The sequence below is a fragment of the Colobus angolensis genome, unplaced genomic scaffold (genome assembly GCF_000951035.1).
Source record: "Colobus angolensis palliatus isolate OR3802 unplaced genomic scaffold, Cang.pa_1.0 Scaffold3, whole genome shotgun sequence".
Taxonomy (NCBI): Eukaryota; Metazoa; Chordata; class Mammalia; order Primates; family Cercopithecidae; genus Colobus; species Colobus angolensis.
In genome coordinates this window covers 16,760,511-16,782,305 of record NW_012116265.1, presented here as the reverse complement: position 1 = coordinate 16,782,305, position 21,795 = coordinate 16,760,511, and the positions used below count along the sequence as shown (strand labels likewise).

Here is a 21,795-nt window from a genome sequence, read left to right as displayed (position 1 = left end):
CCAAAGCCACGGGTTTTTAGTTGAGTCCTAATGGGCAAAACCGCCACACAACTGGAAAAAAATACCACCTGCATCATAAATTTGTAAGGCATCATAAGAGGATGTATATAAAGCGGCCCCGCTCCTAATTACTTGGTAATTGTTAACTATTGCTTTCACTCTGTCCCCCAAACAAAAGCCTTATATGCTGTAGGCGTATTACTTGTTGGTAAAGCTGATTGCTAACAAGTACACCCATACCCAATAATACATTAGAATTATCTGTGTCTAGAGGACTAACGTGATTAACCATGACCTAGCATACTTACAAAGGCTTGGATGACCAGTATAAAACAATTGCCCACTATCTAGCTTAGCACTGTGCAATATAACTTTCTGGGACGCTGGCAATGGGCTATAATCTGCACTGTCCAATAAAGAGGTGACTGAGCTCTTGATATGTGGCTAGTACGACTAAGAAACTTACCCAGTGGTTAGTGACCTCTTTACTGGACAGCTCAGCTCTAGAATCTCGACCCGTCAACACTCTTTTTAAACTCGCCCATTTCCTCTTTTTCACTGGCGAAATAATTCTTTTTCTAAGTAACCTTCACTGATTCAAGGCATCAGAAAGTCAACTGATCCCAAGCTCTTTTTTTCTTTAGCTGTTACACACGTGTTCACCGTGAACCTTCACCGAGAAACAGAATCCGTATAAAACCCACAGCACATGACAAAGTCAAACATCAAAGGGCATGAAATCATCCACTTAAAATAATCGCGCCTCGACCTCGTGGAGCACGGTCTCGAGGGTGGACGGGAACAAAAACAAACCGGGCGACAGGCGTAGGGAAAATGCGAGGAGCACGCGGGGAGGTCTGGCGCCCCTGTCACGGTGACTCCAGGATGAGGCCAATCGCGCGCCCGCTCTCCCACGCCGGGCACTGTCGCTCCCCGCTAGCGCACAGGCCGGACACGGCTCGCCCCGGCCCCCACCCCAACAACGGCGGCACGGCGGCACGGCGACACGCACCACTACAGTGCGAGAGTCGCACCTTTTGCTGTATTGGCTCCAAGCTGGCCCCACCCCCGGCTCCTCGGAACCCCGCCTCGAAACCGTGCCCAAGACGCTCATTGCTCAAGGCACCCGTACTAAATGGCGGCGGGGCCTCAGGAACCAACCATAGAGACGCCCTCAAGTCGCGGAGAGAGCGTAGGCCGTTGAGCGTAGGCCTCTGAGCGCCGGCCCCGCCCCGGGTCGGCCTGCTCTTCCGGCGGGGACGGGGAAAGGGCGCGTCTCCAAGGCCCCTTCTAGGAGAACAGCCTGGGGTCTCCATGGTGCTGGGTCCTCCGAGCCGAGTCACGTGGCTGGCGAAAGACGTCGCGGAGGCGAGGGGGAGGAGAAATGGGCGGGAGGCTGTGGGGATAGTTAGACACCGGGCAACGACGAGGTTGTCATGGTGCTGCGGGGCCGTGCTCGCGCATGCGCCACCTGACCCACGGGGGCCGGTCGTGGAGCTGCGACCCCGGCCCTCGGTGAGAAAGGGAGGGCTGGGTCTGGGAGGAGGGGAGCAGGGTTGGCGACGGGAGAGGGATTGGGCGAGAAGCGTGGGGAAAGGAGGTGGAAGTAGGGGAGAGAGGAAGAGGAGCGAGGAGGCAAGGGGGCAAACTGGGACTTTCGGGGGACGGAGGGCCAAACGGTGGGACTGAGGGTTGTTGGCTTTGCTGTGAGGGGCGTGGGAGAGGGAATCGCGGGTGAGGAGGGGGCTGCGTGTGGGGAGGGGGCTTGTGTGAGGGGCAGGTGGGCCCTGGTCTAGCCCTAGGCGCAACCGCCAGCCGGCTGGGCGGGGAGAGAGCTTGGAGTCCAGCCCGGCTGGGAGCTGAGGGCTAGGCAGTGGGCAGGTGAGTGGGCGCCAGAACTGGTAACTGGGCGAAGGTCCTGGGCTTCCAGTTTGAGGTCGGGAGTGGTACCCTGTTCTGGCCCCAGGGCACAGGTGTGTTGCCTTTTCCAGAGACCTGCCGTCACCCACGTTGCTGGTTGTTTCCCTTGAGTGGCCAGCTTGCCAGGCTTGGTGCCGGGGGTAGTGTTTTGGGGGAGAAGGCGGGCAGTGCCAAGTAAGGAGTTAGTGGTTAGTGGGTGGCTTCGGGGGAGATCTGATCCCGGCCCAGGTCACAGGCTGGAGCTAGGCTCGCTGTTATTGCTCAAGTCCTGGCAGTATGCATTGCCTGGGCGTTTGCCCTGGAAGGCTGGTGGTATGCCAGTCACAGCACAGTACTAGGGTCTGCCCAGTTCTGCCCTGCTGAGCTGGCAGGCTGGTGGATGCCTGGAGGGTGCACATGCTGCCTGGCACAGATGCAACGTGGGCTGGTGCGAATGGGTAGGTGGGCACTGTTACTGTGAACTAATTGCAGCAGGGGATCGGAGCAAGTTCTCTAAGCTCATCTTCCCTTTGAAAGGTGAAAATAGAGCCAAACTGGTCTCAAGCATAGGAAATTGTATGGAATTGGGGTTCAGGATCTTTGACACGAATTTCAGCTGAGTTGGAGAAATGGAATGGATGTGAAAGGGAAGATGAATATTAGACATTTAGGTAGACAGGGTTTTTCCACTGTTAAAAAATACACAGACATCCTCCCAGAATGGTATCTCTGAATATGCAGGCCAAAAGAAAATGACTTCGGAGAAAACCTAGTAATGTGCTTATAATTCGAACTGGGATGACTCAAGGTTTTCTTTCTGCGACCTTATCACTTTATTGTATTTAAGCCTGTGGGCTTTTACCTCACACTTCTGTCCAGGCACACATGTTATACACGTGACACATTTTAAAGGGAACTTGAGCTCCCAGGAATGTTGCCAAGTGCCTATAAAAGGAGAGATCTGAAAGCAGCATTTCAGATCCTTTTCTTGTAACCCTTGGATCTCCTTTTTAATCATAAGGACAGATCTTCACAAAGATTGTTTGTGGATTAGACCAAGCTTTAATTTGGATGGTGGATTTGTCCCTGAGGTTTCATCTTAGAATAAGGGGTAGATCAAATATCTGTTTCCTGCAGGGGACCAGACGTGGAGGTTAGATCTTAAGGTGACCATGGTGTTTGGAAATGCAGAATCTTGACCTTCAAGCTGTTCAGGTATTTCTGTGCTGCTAAGCTATGAGAGCTGTCAGAGAGACTCAGCAGGTCTGAGATTTGTTGGAATTTATTACTCTATTGAATGCCTCATGTTAATTGTTGGGGGCTGAGGTTGCAAAGATGAAAAAAACAACTCAAAGTTGAGGAGACAAATAATTAGACTAATGTCAGAAGTGCAAAAAGAGTATTAAGAACTAAGTGCTTTGGAGCACTTGCTAGGATTTTGAATTTTGTACCCTTATATAAACATATATTTATTGATTCACGTTCTTTCTCCAGGCTGGAGTGCAGAGGCACAATCTTGGCTTACTACAATCTTTGCCTCCCAGGTTCAAGCTATTCTCATGCCTCAGCCTCCTGAGTAGCTGGGATTACAGGCACACACCCCCAAGCCCAGCTAATTTTTGTATTTTTAGTAGAGACAGCGTTTCACCATATTGACCAGGCTAGTCTCGAACTCTTGACCTTAGGTGATCTACCCACCTTGGCCTCTCAAGGTGCTACTGGGATTACAGATGTGAGCCACCTTGCTTGGCTCTGATTCCGATTCCCCCTCTCCTTCCCTCCCTTCCTTCCTTCCTTCCTTCCCCCCTCCCTTTTTTTTTTTGACGGAGTCTCATTCTTCACCCAGGCTGGAATGCAGTGGTGACATCTCGGCTCACTGGAACTCCACCTCCTAGGTTCAAGGGATTCTCCTGCCTCACCCTCCCAAGTTGTGAGGATTACAGATGTGTGCCACCACGCTCGGCTAATTTTTGTATTTTTAGTAGAGACAGGGTTTCACCATGTTGGCCAGGCTGGTCTCGAACTCCTGACCTCAGGTGATCCATCCGCCTCCACCTCCCAAGGTACTGGGATTACAGATGTGAGCCACCACGCCCAGCCTGATTCACTTTCCATTATGAGTTTTAGTGTGTACTATCCTTTCTGGGAAACTTTTGGGCAATGTGTTACATATATATGCATAAGAGGCCAAACTAGGGTAAATTCTGACAGTTTTGGAGCTTAAATTAGCCCTTTTAATGCAGAGTAAGGTACATGCATTTGTAAAGCAACGTGAGTGATTTCCAGTCTGTGCCAGGAAGCAGAAAGGACACAGTGGGTAAGAGCTTAGTAATCCATTTTCAACTCCCAGTCAGTGTGTGAGCATCTAATTTTATTGTAAACTAATATCTAAGAGGAAAAAAATCAACTTCTGGAGGTTTTCAGACTTTGCCTTGCCAATTTGGGGGTTGACAGCACCAGTAGCAAATGCCATCACTTTCTGCTTCTCTCCTGTTGAGGGCTTTATGTGTGTGAGTGGGTCGCTCAGCCACTCCCAGGAGGGCACTGCTGCTGCTCCTCGGAAAGAATAAAGTTTGGGAAGGGATGTAGCACTTTGTTCCACATCCCATGTGAGCCTCCCTGGCTGCAATGCTAAGGCTTTCTGCTGCTTAAGAGAACTTTACTGAAGACAGAGGCTTTCATATTTTTAATCATTTTCATATCAAAAATAGTCAATTTTCCATCCTAAAGTTGATTTTGCATTCTTTATTTCCAACTGCCAGCAACTCCCCAGGATCTAAATTTAGCATCTGTTCTCTTTTTAACTTACCTCAGTGATACCTTTCCTCACCTACCATGAGGGTCTTAGTTGACCCTCCCATAACAAAAGAAAGGTTAACAAGAGAAAAACGTAACCGTTTTATTTAATCAAAGTTTTGTTTAAGACAGGAGTCTTCAGAATTGAAGCCTCCCAAACTCTGGCAAAACTGTCTATTTTTATGCTTAGGTTTGATGAAGAATGGACGGCCATGTAGAAATATGATTGGATAAAAAGGGTATGATCTGGCTGGGCATGGTGGCTCATTGCTGTAATCCCAGCACTTTGGAAGGCTGAGGTGGGAGGATTGCTTGAGCCCAGGAGGTCGAGACCAGCTCGGGCAACATATCAAGACCCAGTCTCTACAAAAAATTTAAAAATTAGCTGGGTGTGGTGGTATGCACCTGGAGTCCCAGCTACTCAGGAGGCTAGGGCAGGAGGATCACTTTAGCCCAGGAGATCGAGTCTGCAGTTAGCCATGATCGTGCCACTGCACTGTAGCCTGAGCAACAGCATGTGATCCGTCTAGAAATAAAAAACAAAACAAAAGAAAAATCAAACAAAAGAGTATGATCTAATAGTAAAGGACTGAGGTGGGAAACCCAGCAAGGTCTGTCTGTCTAGAATTATTCTTGACCTCTGTGTAGCATTCCTTCCTCTCTGTTATAGGGCAGGACCCATTCTGGAATGAGGGTTTTATGATCTACTATCAAACAAGACAGGTCAGATAATTTCTTTATGGCCAGGAAGTCGAGGCTGCAGTGAGCCCGTGTTTGTGGCCTTGCACTCCAGCCTGGGTGACAGAGCAAGACACAGTCTCAGAAAAAACAAAAAGCAACAACAAAGCACTCATTATGCCAAAGTGCCGTATTTTGGAGTATTGTTTTCTGAGCCTCAAAAACCGATTGTCCTGTTTCAGTATTTTGACTCCATGATCAATTATCTGTTATCCTACAAATTCTCAATAAGCCAGAATAAATTCCTGTGTATTTTCTGTAGCTCCATTGACTATACTTTAATAATAATAGCAAGACCTTTTTCATTGTTTTGCCACAAGGATTGTAGAAGACTAAATTGGGATGCATTATCTAAAGTACCTGTAAAATAATCCATGTTTAGTAAGATAATGTGAAACTTCAAGAACCTAAGTAAGGTTCTTAATTAGTTGCAACTAACATGAGCTACCCTCCTAATCTAAATCAACAGCCTAGTCCGACATGAATTAGTTTGAATGCCCATCCACAAGCCTCATCTATTTTGCAGAAGGCTTCTATTCACTTTTGGACAGTATTATTTTAGGAAAATTATACTGTGCACATTTGTTGAATTTCATACAAAAGGATCCTGATTTAATTAGAGATGTACTTTTACACTTTAGTCTACTTTTTAAGTTCGGCTGTCCATGCTGTCAAATTTCATAGCTGTCAGATAGACCTTGCTTTTGCATAGTTCTCTGCAAGATGTGACAGTGCCATTGTTTATCTTTTATGCACATAGGATTAAACATGTGACCTGTGGGAGTACTTGATTTGATGTCAGTTGAATGAGGAAGCCAGTCCCCTTAAATGAGTTAGATATGGGGCAGAATGATTTTTACTTGGAATCGTGTTTAAGATTCACTCTCATTCAGTCCAGTTTGTGTTCCCTTTAGTCTTCTCCTACAGTATGCAAAAGTATGAGCAAGAGGGTTGCTTATAAGCATCCTTGTCTTCTATTTAATTTTATTTTGAACTGCTTCTAGGGTAGTTAATGTTCTTCACTAGATCTTATATTAGCAGGAATATCCAGACTTGGCACTCCAGGGTATTCTAGATACAGTGCTATTTGGCAGGGGGCTTGTGTTTTTCTTCACTCAGAGGACAACAGGATAGAGTCAGGAGTGCATCATGAATTAAAACATCACAAGACTTTGCTTGCATCTTCCTAGTTTCATTATTGTCATGTTCCCTGTTGGCCTATTCTCCTTATCCCAGCAGTATTCTTATCATGTTGGCCTTACAGTTGCCATTCCTTGATGACTAAATGGCCATGTTAAAATACCTGTAATGTTCTTATCCTCAGCCAGCAATTTGAAGGACTGATTGGTCTTATTCTTGGCACTGTTGGTCTAGGTCTGGGTCTGCTGTGGATGAGCTGCATATCACTGGAGTAAATATAGGCCTCTCTCCTGGGCTTCAGTCTTACATGTGACTGCCTTCCCAGGATCTCCATTTAGATGACCCACAGTAACTTCAGTCTCTACATGACCAAATCTACATGACCATGCCACCCTGCCCCACCTGCCCCACCTGCCCAACTCCCTTCTGTGCACTTGTTGGGCTCCCTAGCTGAGAAAGTGGTACCACCATCTTCCCCCCACCCAGTACAATAACCAGGTCCCATCAGGTGGGCCTCCATGTTTTTCTTCTCCCCATCTCCACCACCTTAATTCACCTGGACTATGATGGTAGCAACTAAATGATCTCAATGCCACTCTTGCCTTTTTCCACTTTAGCCTCAGTTCAGCATCCAGAATGCTTTTAAAATGCAAAGCTGGTGCACACTTGTAATCCCAGCACTTTGGGATGCCAAGCCAAGCCAAGGCACAGAGCCGAGCCCGTGGTGGAAGGATTGCTTGAGGCCAGGAGTTCAAGACCAGCCCAAGCAACAAAGTGAGATCCTGTCTCTACAAAAAATAAAAAATTAGCCAGGTGTGGTGCTACGTGCTTGTAGTCCCAGCTACTCCATAGGCTGAAGTGGGAGGATCGCTTCCATCTGGGCAGTCTAGGCTGCAGCGAGCCATGATCATGCCACTGCACTGCAGCCTGGGCGACGGAGTGAGACACTGTCTCGAAAAATAAGATAAATAAAATGCACATCTGATCATGTCATACTTCTGGTTAAAATTCTTCCATGACTTCCCATTGCTTTTAAGTTAATATCTAAAATCCTTCCAACATGGATTCCAAGGTGTTGCCTGTCTATTCCCTGACTACCAGTCTGTCATCAGTGCGTGGCATTGTACCCTTCTACACTGTGCTCTAGCCTTTCAGTTATTTGTTTGTGCCAGGCCCCTTGCTCCCTTAGGGCCTTCACACTGCCTGGAATATGCCTTTCACTTAACTCCTACTAATTCCTAATCCTCCAAATCCCAGCTACAGAGCACTTCCTGAGTCCCCCAGACTCTTAGCCCCTCCCATTTATAGCTCTTATCAAAATGGTCCCTAGTTGAGTGATTACTTGATTAATGACTCTCTCTCTAGATCATAAGCTACAAGAAGGAAGTGACAGATGTCTATTCTGTTTATTCTATAAACCCAGTCCTTGCACAATGCCTAATTTACAGTGGCAATATTTATCAGTATTTTTAAATGATTGACTGTGACTTATCTGAGCCTCAGTTTCCTCCCCTGTAAAATGAGATAGCAACTGAAGATGACATTGTGAGGCTCAAGTAAGATAACACTAATAGTAACACATATTATAAGCTTTTTATTATATACGATATTATTTGCCCATAAAAGTGTTTTTTAAGCCTAAAAGTAGCATGTGTGTATAGGGAGTTGTTTTTGCTCTTTGTTCAGTACTTCAGCCAAAGGATTTAGAGGTTAATTTGAGAAACGCTACACTGTGGGAGGTGGCAATAGGTCATGAGCCTGCAAATGTACACGAGGAAAGCAAGCCTTGTGGTGTCTCTCTTCTCCTCTCCCCTTTCCCCTCTCCCCCTCCTTCTGCCCTCTCTCTTCTCCCGTCTTCCTTTTCCCTTGTCTTCACTCCCCTGTCCCCTCTCCCCTCTGGTGAGTTCATTTTGTTACCCATTGCAAAAAGCCTAATCAAATGTGCCTTTGTTAGCAGTTTACAAAGCTATGTTGAATGTGGTTTGTGTGCCTTGAATTTGTAATGGAATTAGAGGGCAGCCAGAGGACTGTGAATCTCCTTATGGGTGGAAACCTTCTGTTTAGTAAACTTGAAACTTTTGTCACTTGAGACCTCTGAGGAAAATAAAGCTAAAGTGGGTGAGGCCAATGTTCTTTGCCCATACTTTATTCACTATCTGGATCATCTGTTTCAGCTCTCCAGGCAGTGACTTCTTATATAATTGTTTTTCATAGGGCAATCCAGATGAAAAGAGTACCAATGAATCTGCCTCCAGCTGAATAAACCATGGAGAGGAAAAACCCATCCAGAGAGAGCCCCAGAAGACTCTCCGCCAAAGTAGGCAAAGGCACAGAGATGAAGAAAGTGGCTCGTCAGCTCGGGATGGCTGCTGCTGAGTCAGACAAGGACTCTGGCTTTTCAGGTTAAAAATATCTTATCCTTCCTCTGTTTTGTGAGTGAATGCTTTGCCCAAAAAATTTCCTCCCCAAAACTCATTTATGTGATAAAGATGGGATGCTTTCACGCACAGGATAAATACTTACCTGATGCTTTAAAATGGTAATTCTGATGCCATATGTCAGGGTACCCATCAAAGTCACCGTAGGGTTAGTTCTGAAAGAATTATTTGACATCTTTTTTCAACTTAGACTCTGAATCTTACACTTCCAACTATTGCAACTGATCACTGGAAAAATATTTAAATACTCATAATTCTGTTGTTTTACTTCCTTTTTCACAGGAATTATTATATTGTAGGGGAAAAAATGCTACTGCATGTAGTTGCCATGTAACAAATTTGAAGACTGCCAGTTAAATAAAAGTCATATTGTATGTAATTTGTAAGGTACCTTTTTCATTGAGAAAGTAGTTTTGCTGTGTTTAGAAATGTACCCCTCCAACAACCCCTCCCCCCCACTCTCTATGCATTTTGTATTTGGACTGTGAGCCTCCTGGCCCAGCTCTAAACTTGAGTATCTATTAGAGATAAGAAAATAGAACAGTTTTCCTTACAAGTTTTTCTTAAACCTTACCCAAAAGGGCTAGCTGAGTATACATTGAATCTTTTAATTTTGTGTTGGGGCTCTTTTTTAATTTCCCGGTCTGAGGGTAGTGGCTTGAATATGGTGCTAGTGTGATTTTTGGCGCAGGGGATGCAGAGGGGTGATGCTGAGGGATTCTAGCCAAGTCAACATCCTGAGAGTAGAACCCCCTCAAGGAGAAAATTTAAATTATCCAGTCTCAGAAAGACAAATCAATCAATTTTGATTTATTAACTTATAGTGAGAAATGCAGCTGTTAGGAAAACTAGAACTCTCTTGTCTTTAGATTGGCGTATTTTCTCCCTGTAGGCATGCTGCTTGAAAAGGCAAATTATAAATAGACTGTTGCTCAAAGAGGAACAGAGCGCCGACCAAGGGATTAGATTAAGAGGAATTAGTTGCCCTGCCCAGGGCCAGGACAGTCCAGGGAAGGGCGGGCCAACCTTCCCTTTGGATTTTTCTTCTGTCTCTCAGCATTGTTTCCCAAGCCTGCCTCATCATAAAGCTCACCTGAGGCATTTGTTAAAAATATTGATCACCAGATCTCCCTCCTGGAGACTCTCAAGGGTCTGGACAGGGCCTGGAATGTGGGTTTTTTAAAAAACAAGTGTTTTTGTTGTATGGTCAGACAGGTTTGGGAAACATTGGAGGCCTAGTGTCTCTTTTTTTTCTTTTAATATCATGTTTGCTTTTTGTCTGTTTTTCATTTCATGAATACATGCTCATTATAGAAGCTTGGACATGTAGGAAACCACGAAGAAGAAAATAAACATTATCAATAATCTTACCATCTATTATTTCCAGTACTGTTGACATTTTGACACTTCTAACAACTTCAACTTTGTCAGGCCAGTTGTTTTAAGAATATTGTACTACTCAGACATAAAGTGGTATTAAAATAATCAAACTCATTATGCCCCAGAAAGTAGCCCCAGTGAATGCCACTGGAATGCGTCTGGCCACTCTTAGGCCACGTGCCAGTGATTTCCTCACTGCCTGAGTTATTCCAGTTACCTTGGAGTAGGATGAAATTTGTAAAATCAAGACAATTTTTCCCATTTTAATTACTGCATTTGTATTTCAAAAAATTTCAAATCTATACAAAAGCAAATGAATACCCCATATATCTATCTTTTTGTCATATGTGCTTTCTCTCTCTCTCTCTACACACACACGCACACACACACGCACACACTGAATTATTTGAAAGTAAATTGCAAACACTTGACATTTTACCCCTATATAGCTTCAGTACAAATTTCTTAAAAACAAGGACATTCTTCTATATAGTTATAATATCGTTATCATACCTAAGAAATTTAACAGTGATACTTATCATTAGCTACACTGCATATTCAGATTTTCCCCCATTGTCCCAACAATTTCCTTTACAGCTGTTTGTCTTTTTGTCTATTTTGGATCCAGAATCCATCTGAAGATTGAGCATTGCATTTAGTTGTCCTGTCCTTTAGTCTGGTTTAGTCTATAACTATAACCACCCCTCTATCTTTTCTTTGCTTTTTATTCTTTCTTTTATGACACTGACATCTTTGAATGAGTCAGGCCTGTTGCTTTGTAGAATGTCTCACACCCTGGATTTTCTGGTTTTAATGTCCCCATTAGTAGGGTCAGGATTAGCATCTTGACCAGAATACTATGTTGTTGATGTTGTATGCTTCCCATTGCAACACGTGGAGACTCGTAAGTTAGTCTTACTCTTGGTGATGCTCTGATTGGTTGATCACTTGGCTAAGATAGTGTGTACCAGATTTCTTTACTGTTAAAGTACCCTTTTCTCTTTGTAATTAATAAGTAATTTATTTTTTATAAGATCATATAATACTTTATAATTGTGTGACTATCCTATTCCCCAACAAACTCTTTACCAGAGTTAGCATCCATTGATGGTCTTTGCCTGAATCAGTACATTGGTGGTTTAAAAGTGGTGATTTTGGCCGGGCGAGATGCCTCACACCTGTAATCTCAGCACTTTGGGAGGCTGTGGCAGGCGGATTACCTGAGGTCAGGAGTTCGAGACCAGCCTGACCAACATGGAGAAACCCTGTCTCTACTAAAAATACAAAATTAGCCGGGCGTGGTGGCACATGCCTGTAATCCCAGCTGCTCGGGAGGCTGAGGCAGGAGAATCGCTTGAACCTGGGAGGTGGAGGTTGTGGTGAGCTAAGATCGTGCCATCGCACTCCAGCCTGGGCAACAAGAGCGAAACTCTGTCTCAAAGAAAAAAGTGGTGATCTTCTGATTTTACCATTCTTTGTACATTATTGGCTGACATTCTTCTGTAAAAAGTGCTTTCCCTCCTCCCTCTTCTTTGAGTATCACTAATGTAGTCATGGAATTCTTTTGTAATTCAGTTTGTCAATCCGTTAAAATCATGATTTCTGATACTCAAATTGTCTCAAATTTGACCAGCGGGAGTCCCTTCAAGATAGCTCTTGTGTCTCTTTGACTTGTCTCTGTTAGTGTTTGAGCACTTCTTTGCTTTCTGGGACAACAAGCTGTCCAGGCTCATCTCGTATCTTCCCTGTCAAAGTCTTGGAATCAGCTGTTTCTCCAAGGAGCCCTCATTTCCTTTATGTGCAGAATGGCATTTAGAAACCAAGATCTGGGCACTCAATATGTACATTGCTTCTGGGCTCATTCGTTTTCGGTCTAATGGTTCTTAACTAGAGGTGTACGTTTGGGTTACTTGTGTTTTGTGAAAATACGCTACTATGGAACCAGGTAAATCACTTCAGTAGATCAAGGGAAGGATCCCAACATTTATAATTTTTTTAAAAGTGTCACTGGAGATTCTAAATAATATTTCCATTGATGCATATCCTTCTAGTCATATAGTCTTCCTTAAGCTGGATAAAATGCAGTTGTTTTGAGGTTTACAGATTGGTTTTGTTTTTTTAATTGTAATTACCTCTTGGGGTACCCAGAGCCTCTGAAGGTCTTAATCCTACCTTGGGCCATACCCATCTCCTTTCTCAACAACAGATTCTCAAAAGTAATAAACTAACGTTGAAGCCTCGAACTCATTTCTCCTGTAGACCGGTGGTGATTACTTTCATGTGAGCCCTGATTGAGGCAGGTTTTTGTCTATAAGAGAGTTAGAAAGGAAATCAAACTTGTCCTAGGGCAATAATTCTTAATCTTTGGTGGAGGAGGGATTAATTATGGATCCCATTGAAAAGCCAATGAAAGCTAAAAGCCTCCTTCTTAATAAAATTCACAAAAACACATCACAAGTGTTGCATTCAATTTCAAGAGGTCCATAGCTCCTTAGGAGCCTAGTTAAGAACCCCTAGTCTAGAGCCTAAGTGAATTGACCATTCTTCTGCCCACCAGATGGAAGCTCGGAATGTCTGAGCTCCGCAGAGCAGATGGAGTCCGAGGACATGCTGAGCGCCTTAGGCTGGAGCAGAGAAGACAGGCCGAGGCAGAACTCCAAAACTGCAAAGAATGCCTTCCCTACCCTGTCTCCCATGGTCGTCATGAAGAATGTGCTGGTCAAACAGGTGAGGAGGACTAATGTCACCTAAAGGCTTTGCAAATAAAAATTTCTGAGCTTCCTGTGTATAAAGGAAGAGATTTATATTCTCTGCCAAGGAGAGAGATTTTAGAAACAGACCACTAGAACCACACCAATGTGTACTTTCTCTCCTGGGGAGCAGATGTTATCTTTCAAGTGTGACACTGTTTTAAAAAGGAATACAAGAATCATAATGTGTGTTCTCATTTTTGAGACAGCTAGGTTGTTTTATTTCTGTATTCATAGTTTGTCCAAAGGGACCCTGAAATGTATATAGAGGAACCAAGCAGAAATGGCATAACTTCAGTGGTGCATTCTAACATGTGGCAGAGTTTAGGGTAGAAACAAAAGAAGCTCTTTTTAATATGAATTGCCCTGGGAATTTAAGAATGTAGAATGCATTTATCTCAGAAGTAGAGGCAATTTCCCTGTTTCTTATGCCATATACTGAGCATTTTCTTAGTAGTTAGCCAGAGCCCATCATTAATGACGAAGCTGCTTCTGGTTCAAGTATGGGAATACCAGCAGAATCCACACAGCATCGTTGTGGAGTGGAAACACATCCTGTTTGGGGCTTCATTACATAACTGTGTATATTATATGATTATTGTTTAGATATGAAACAAAAGATTTAGATGAAAATCTAAGTTAAGCTCTAGTGTTTGAAACTGAGAACTTGATCATATAAACTTGGTTAAGTTAGAATAGAGAAGTCTGAGAACAGAAAAGATTGATTTCAGCCAAAGAAATTTAGTCTTACTGTACTTTCCTCTGAAAATATATCAGTTCTGATATGGGTTCATTGATGAGGCTACTTGAAGATAGTGAAATTTGAAATCTGGCTTGAGTAGTTGACTTTTCCTCCTTAGGGTAAAAGGTTAGAACACGGCTTTAACCCGACAGGAAATCTTAATGTCTTAGCTATTACCTAGTTATGTATGAGGAACACAAACTGATTTTCAACAAGGCAGCCTGGTGAGTTCTGAAAAGGAATTTGAAGATTTTTGCTTGGTAAATCATATCTCAGCTGGAAGCATGGCTCTCCTTATTGAAAAGAAAAGAAATAATAGAGACAGGAAATGAAGCCCACATGAGATTGCCCCGGCCCCACCAGTGCTGCCAGTGCTTCTCCTGGGCTTCCTTTCTCCCAGTTCTTTTTCTCCCTGCCTTCCTCTCTGGCTTCCTTGTCCTTTCCTTGTGTGTCTGTGTTTATATCCCTTCTTTGTTGTAGGCTAGGCTGGCAGCTCCAGAAGGCTGAGAACAGCCCACACACACAGTTACGGAGTGAGTAGGCTTTTCCAGCAGAGCCACATTCTTCAGGACAAAGACCCGCCAGGAAGGCTGCTGGGTCTGATCAGGAGCTAAGAGGCTGACCTAAGGGAGTAGTCTAGGAGTTTTATTTCGTTTTTAAAAAACATACTAGAATCCAGCATATTCTAAAATTAAAATAATGATACACATTTAAAACCCTCTGCATGTTGTGTAATGTCTTGATTTTGGCTGCTTGGTTTTAGATATTTTTCTTTTGAGAGTCTGATTCCATCTCTGTCACTAGACAGTGTGATCTTGTACATAATTAACCATGATGGATATCAGTTTCTTCATCTTTAATATGAAGGGTTTATGTGAAATGATTCTGAGATCCTGTCCAAGTCTAAAATTTTGTTCCGTATTCCCTCAGGTGATTTCAACATGAATAATACAATTTGTAAAATCTAATAATTAAAACAAGTCAGCTAAGCATCTGTTAGGACAGTGGGCATAACAGTAGCATTAGTAAGTACAGTCCAGTAAAATCATGGGAAAGCAATGCATTAGATATTTTCCAGATCCATTTGCCTAGTAGGTCATCCCTGGAGAGGGCATGAAGTTTTGCTTCTGACTGAGCTGGAACAGGCTGATCTCTACTTCAAAAGACCTCTTGATTTTGGATCTCCTATGACAAGGAAATGTGGTTTCTGGCCCTAGCATTGCTTGCCTTAGTATATCCTGGAGTATATTTGAACATCAAGAGGACTCCAGATCGTTCCAGCCTTTGCAGGGGAAAGTTCCTAACCTTGCATCCAAGAAACTGAAATGTGTGCAAAATGGTGTGCGCATGTACATGTATGGGAAGACAGTTCTTAATGTTCTTCAGATAAATCAGATGACCCCACCTGACCCCACTGAGGATGTGAACCTCTATCAGACTTGCCCTCTGCCTGGCTTTATCTACACTCAGATTTTTGGGACCAGGTTGGAACTGGATTGGCTTTCAAACATTGGAGACAAGTAGCCATGTCCTTCTTTATTAGATTTCGTCTGAATCAATACTTTAATTAAAAAGTAATGCATAATTGAGGAGTAATAAAACAAAGGCAGTATAGCAGAATGGCTCAGATGAGTTTTAGAGTCAGAGGATGGAATCCTAACTGCATCACTTAGTAACTTGGTGACTTAAAACAAGTTATTTCAACTTTCTAAGCCTCAGTTTCCTGTTTATGAAGGGAAACGGTAACTACCTCATGAGGTTGTCATATAGATTAAGTACCTCATGTAAAACATTACACACAGTGGTAGCCTATAGTCAGCACCAATACATGGTAGCTGTTATTATTTTGAATGGTTTTATGATCATTGGATGTCACTGCCTTAAAAACAGGGACCCATAGACTCCTGACAATATGGGTGTTTGGTTTTTTTTTTTCTGTTGTTGCTGTTGTTGTTGAAATCAAGACTTGCTCTGTTGCCCAGGCTGGAGTGCAGTGGTGCAATCTCGGCTCACTGCAATCTTCACCTCCCGGGTTCAAGCGATTCTCCTGCCTCAGCCTCCCAAGTAGCTGGGGCTACAGGCATGCACCACCACGCCCAGCTAATTTTTTGTATTTTTAGTAGAGATGGGGCTTCACACGTTGGCCAGGCTGGTCTCGAACTCCTGACCTTAGGTGATCCACCTCCCTCTGCCTCCCAAAATACTGGGATGACAGGCATGAGCCACCACACCTGGCCCAATATGTTACTTTTTAATCAAAAGTTATTTTCAGGTAAAAGAGGTTCCAGATGTAACTAAATGAAGATATACTTTGGTGTAAAGTCACATTTTAACTTACACCAGGAAATTCATATTTTTATTGTTTCAGTTATGACCTTAGCTATGTCATTGCTTTACCTACCCATTTATTTTTCTGAGTGATAGCACTTGAATAAAAATAGGTATTTCCTTGGCCGGGCGCGGTGGCTCAAGCCTGTAATCCCAGCACTTTGGGAGGCCGAGACGGGCAGATCACGAGGTCAGGAGATCGAGATCATCCTGGCTAACACAGTGAAACCCCGTCTCTACTAAAAAATACAAAAAACTAGCTGGGCGAGGTGGCCGGCACCTGTAGTCCCAGCTGCTTGGGAGGCTGAGGCAGGAGAATGGCGTGAACCTGGGAGGCGGAGCTTGCAGTGAGCTGAGATCCGGTCACTGCACTCCAGCCTGGGCGAAGAGTGAGACTTCGTCTCAAAAAAAAAAAAAAAAAAAAATAGGCATTTCCTCCAATTTTCCCTTAGAAAAAGTTAAAAAAGTATTTGTGATATCAGACACAAATAGATGTTCAAACCACTACGTGAGGGAAGCGCTGTCCTTGAAATTGTTCTAAACATTTGAGTATCCGCTTGCCCCTTTGACAGAAGCTTCACTCCTCTATCCTTTCGGCAGTAATGAGTAGTGTGCTGCTCTCCTCCTTTGTCTTCAGGGCAGCAGCTCATCCCAGCTCCAGTCATGGACTGTCCAGCCCTCCTTTGAAGTGATCTCAGCACAGCCACAGCTCTTATTCCTTCATCCACCTGTACCATCTCCTGTCAGTCCATGCCACACTGGCGAGAAAAAGTCCGACTCCAGGAACTACTTGCCCATTCTGAATTCATACACCAAAATAGCCCCACATCCAGGCAAAAGGGGCCTTTCCCTTGGCCCAGAAGAAAAAGGAGCAAGTGGAGTGCAGAAGAAAATCTGTACTGAGAGACTTGGGCCTAGCTTGTCTTCCAGTGAGCCAACCAAGGTTGGTGCTGTTCCGTCCAGTCCCTCGACGCCAGCACCACCCAGCGCCAAACTTGCCGAGGACTCAGCTCTGCAGGGTGTGCCCTCTCTGGTGGCAGGTGGAAGTCCACAGACTCTTCAGCCGGTATCCAGCAGTCACGTGGCTAAAGCTCCCAGTCTGACCTTCGCTTCACCCGCCAGTCCTGTCTGCGCATCAGACAGCACTCTCCATGGGTTAGAGAGCAACTCTCCCCTTTCACCACTGTCCGCTAATTATAGCTCACCTTTATGGGCTGCAGAGCACCTCTGCCGCAGCCCAGATATCTTTTCAGAGCAGCGGCAGAGCAAACATAGGCGCTTTCAGAATACCCTAGTAGTCCTACACAAATCTGGTTTGCTAGAGATCACTTTGAAAACCAAGGAGTTGATTCGTCAGAACCAGGCAACTCAGGTAGAACTAGACCAGCTAAAGGAGCAAACCCAGCTGTTTATAGAAGCCACCAAGAGCAGGGCCCCCCAGGCTTGGGCCAAGCTGCAGGCATCTTTAACACCTGGGTCCAGTAATACAGGCAGTGACCTAGAAGCATTCTCTGATCACCCAGACATATAGTACAGAGGCATATTTTCCTGTTACTTGAGTGGTCCTTTTTGCTCATTTACTGTTACCTACTCCTGTTTCCCAAAGCTTATGTAAGAGCTTTTCCTTCTAAACTTAACCTGTGTCGTGGTTCACTTAGGAAGCCACATGCCAATACCTGGCTGCTGTCTTAACTTGTGGTCTGGGCACAGGATACTTATGTCCCCGTTCCACTGAGGACCTCAGTTTGGGAGTGCCCTTGAGCCCCTTTTCCTTAGCCTGCAGGTGCTTCAGTGGATCACGGGGCAAAGCAGGAGATGATTGTGTGGGGCTCTTCCTGCTGTCACCTCCCATCATCCCACTCTCTCACCAAGATCAAGGGTGCAGTAACACGAATGAGCATACAGAGCAACGCCTGTTGAGCCAGGGAGTAGGTGACACAAGGAAACCTTCATAGATCTTCCCTTGCCTGTCTTAGTCACAGAGAGAAATAAGAGGAGGTTGCTTGCATTTCACAAGGCATCGTGCTAGTTGGGCAAGACCTAAAATGCCCTGGGCACAGGTTGCACCTGGGTGCGAGCACTTAATCACTCAACGCTTTGTTTTCTTAAACTTGAAAGTCAAGGGAAAGGGTAGTACCATCTGACTCCTAGACTTTCATTACAAGTCAGATTTTTCTTAAACTAGCAGGCAAAAAAATACTTCCAAATTTTAAGGTGTGGAATGGATGCAGTACCATCTGGAATTATAGTCGATGAATTGCTTTATTGACTTAGAAGCTGAAGAAAATAGACATGACTGGCATATCTCATGGTCAGGAGCTGGACGATTCTGGTAACTTAGGCTTTTTTTCTCTCTTCTTTTGAAACAGTATATCCTGTTTTATATCTAAAAATCTTAAGGATAGTTTCAGTGGTTCTTGGGGATGTAGTATAAGTTAACTCTGTTGCCATCTTGGTTTTTTTTTTTTCTTTTATTTTGATAAAAGAAGTGATTATTATGCTTGATAAACTTTGAATTAAATACAGTTGTCTCAAAGGTATGATAAGTATACAAAAAATTGGAAAGCATCTTACCCGTTTTCTTTTCACATCCCAAATTTTTATTTGTTCCATGTCATAGTGATGGGAAGCAGCTATAGAGCATTGTCTTCTGTGTTTCCTTCATGTGTTAGATATTGGCAACAAAGCCAAAGGTATAATGTTGGTTATATGAAGTTCATCTCGAAATGGAGACCATGACCAGAGTTTCCAGATGATACATGTTCTTTTCAGCTTCATTAAATAGGCAACTATGTTTCTAAGTAGTAAAGTTTCAAAATATTCTCTCATTTTAAAATTTCATCCTCTTGAAAATCTTTGTTCTTTACAAAATTATCTTAATAAGTTCTATATGATCAGCTTCATCTTTCTTTCTTTTTTTTTTTTTTTGAGACGGAGTTTCACTTTTGTTGCCCAGTCTGGAGTACAATGGTGGTATCTCAGCTCACTGCAACGTCCGCCTCCCGGGTTCAAGTGATTGTCCTGCCACAGCCTCCCAAGTAGCTGGGATTACAGGTGTCTGCCACCACGCCCAGCTAATTTTTGTATTTTTAGTAGAAACAGGGTTTCACAATGTTGGCCAGGCTGGTCTCGAACTCCTGACTTCAGTTGATCTGCCTGCCTCGGCCGCCCAAAGTGCTGGGGTTACAGGCCTGAGCCACCACGCCCAGCCCAGCTTCACCCTTTCTGCAAAGAGAAGTTTTACCAAGACCAGAAGTTAAAGATGACATTTCCTAGGTAGTTGTAACTCTAACATAGTTTAAAAAGTATGTGGCTTCAGATTGCCTGTACTTTGTTCACAAATGTGTGATTTAGATATGACTGATTTAGAAGTGAACAACTTGGTAACATCCCTAGACTCCCCTCATCAACGCAGAATTATTACCTGCTCTTTACTTTCTGAAAGAATTTCAGAAATCAGAGCAAATGTGTCTTTAGGCAGATTCAGCTCCTTTTAATATTTTTTTCTTGGCCCACTCTCTTCGCCTCCCCTGAATCTGTGTGGTACTATAGCAGCTCTACTCTGTGCACCATGCTAGGAAGCTTCCTTTTTGGCAGAGTACGTTTGGCAGCAAAGCTATACAGACAGGTGCATTCAGAACAGCCTGGGCACCAGTCATGAGTCTTACTGAGTGTCAAAAATCTGAAAACACTTGCTGAGAACCAAATTTATTCCTTTGGAAAAACCCTCTGTGGAGCTATAAGCCTCTTGGACTCTTCTTCCTAGATTAAGGCTTGCATTTCCCTCCCTGTTTCAGTAAAAGATGATGAAAGCCGTTATCAATCCTCACTGCTGAGTGGCAGGGAGAAGCAGCACCACCCCCAGCTCTTCTCTAATCTTGTAACTTAGTGCTAGAAGTCTCTCCAGGCTCTTACCATGGGTGTTTGTTCCCTATTGGAGCTGTAAGCAGATGAACCCAAGTAGAGAAGATAGATCTTGGAAGGAGAGATCCACTGAGGCCAGCAGACAGTTGGGGCCAGAAGCCAGATCAGCAAATGGAGGAACCTTGGAGGTGACCAGAAAGATCTCCATCGGTTGCCCAAGGCTGTAAGTAGTGATGGTTTTAGCGATGCGTAACATAATTGGCTATGGAGTACTGTGGCAGAGCTGCTGTTTTCTGTAGGTGAGAAGCCATTTTTAGCTCAGAGCAACCCTTAAGAGAACTTTTGGCAGATTTTGTTGGCATTATTGAAATATATCTAGAAAAGTTACTGATTGCAATGGTTATGGGAAAGGGATTTAATGACATTTGTAATTTATTACACTCATTGGTTTTTATTGATTATAGTAGTGTCTGACTTTTTATTTTCTACTATGGTTCCTTTAGCAGAAAAGTAATTTTTGTGCATACATTGAAGTGGTTTTCTAGCTATGAATTCTTTAGGGTAGAAGTTTATTTAGCAAATGTGAATTCTTTTGAGAAAGTATGAAGTTTTGCAGATATTGACTGTGAAATGTCAGAGAAAAATAAAAGTCACTTACTTGAAACCTATTTGGCCTTTTTGCTTTATAACTGCCTAAAAATACTGAATGAAACCTGGAGTAAATATTTGAACTGATTTAAATGTTAAACATAGGTACTCATGTTATTTGGGAATATTGGGATTAGACACTGAACATGTGGAAATTCATTGCTCAGATTTTCACTGGTGTGAACTTGAAATATGAGCAGGCTTATGGCAAATGAGTAGTCCTCCGTTTTCTGGAGCCTTGGAGGTTTTTGCTGGGCAGGTTGGGAGGAGTGAGAGGTGAAGACAGTCCAGTGATTTCTTCCATCTGATTGACACTTTCACAAATAGAACTTTTAAGTGACAAAGCTACTACAATTGTATATCGGGATAAACTAAAGCCACAGTAAATGAAGTTCTTTCTACAGCACAGTGGTCCTTAGCAAGCACACCTCCATGCCTTCCCCCATGCTGCCTCAAGCCTTGCTCCTTGTCAGGGTTCACCTAGAGGATCTCAACAGGGAGACATGTGGAGTCCTCCCTGTTTCTGAGGCCAGTCGGGAGCCCCTTCCTGCGATCTTTAAGATACTGGGGAAATGAAAAGCTGATCCTCACTAAAAGGCCTGGAGGGTTGTCATAGTCTAATTCTTATAGTATTATTTCTGTCCTATACAATTGTCTAAGTGGCTTTTTAACATGTAGCTGTTGGCCGGGCGCGGTGGCTCAAGCCTGTAATCCCAGCACTTTGGGAGGCCGAGACAGGCAGATCACAAGGTCAGGAGATCGAGACCATCCTGGCTAACACGGTGAAACCCCATCTCTACTAAAAAATACAAAAAAAACTAGCCGGGCAAGGTGGCGGGCGCCTGTAGTCCCAGCTACTTGGGAGGCTGAGGCAGGAGAATAGCGTAAACCCAGGAGGCGGAGCTTGCAGTGAGCTGAGATCCAGCCACTGCACTCCTGCCTGGGCGACAGAGCGAGACTCTGTCTCAAAAAAAAAAAAAACGTAGCTGTCAGGCCACTAGTAAGAAACAAAAAATGGGTAAAGATGGCTAGAGAAGGTCCCTTCTGAAATAAAGAGAACCATCCTTCCTTA

General features: G+C 43.8%; 1 protein-coding gene across 5 annotated transcripts; it reads left to right on the top strand.

The window, feature by feature from the left end:
• The first annotated feature begins 1,247 nt into the window (after positions 1 to 1,247).
• CIPC (CLOCK-interacting pacemaker) lies at positions 1,248 to 20,743 on the top strand. 5 transcript variants are annotated; one of them, XM_011949508.1, is made up of 5 exons: positions 1,464 to 1,515; positions 3,037 to 3,114; positions 8,788 to 8,975; positions 12,949 to 13,118; positions 16,849 to 20,743. In XM_011949508.1, the coding sequence occupies exons 3-5, from the start codon at positions 8,840 to 8,842 to the stop codon at positions 17,740 to 17,742; spliced, it is 1,200 nt and encodes a 399-aa protein (XP_011804898.1). In that variant the 5' UTR covers positions 1,464 to 1,515; positions 3,037 to 3,114; positions 8,788 to 8,839; the 3' UTR covers positions 17,743 to 20,743. The 5 variants fall into 5 exon arrangements, with proteins under 5 accessions (XP_011804895.1, XP_011804898.1, XP_011804896.1 ...); XM_011949509.1 differs by lacking the exon at positions 1,464 to 1,515 and adding an exon at positions 2,331 to 2,357; XM_011949505.1 differs by lacking the exon at positions 3,037 to 3,114 and having other exon boundaries at positions 1,248 to 1,515.
• The last annotated feature ends 1,052 nt before the right edge of the window (positions 20,744 to 21,795 follow it).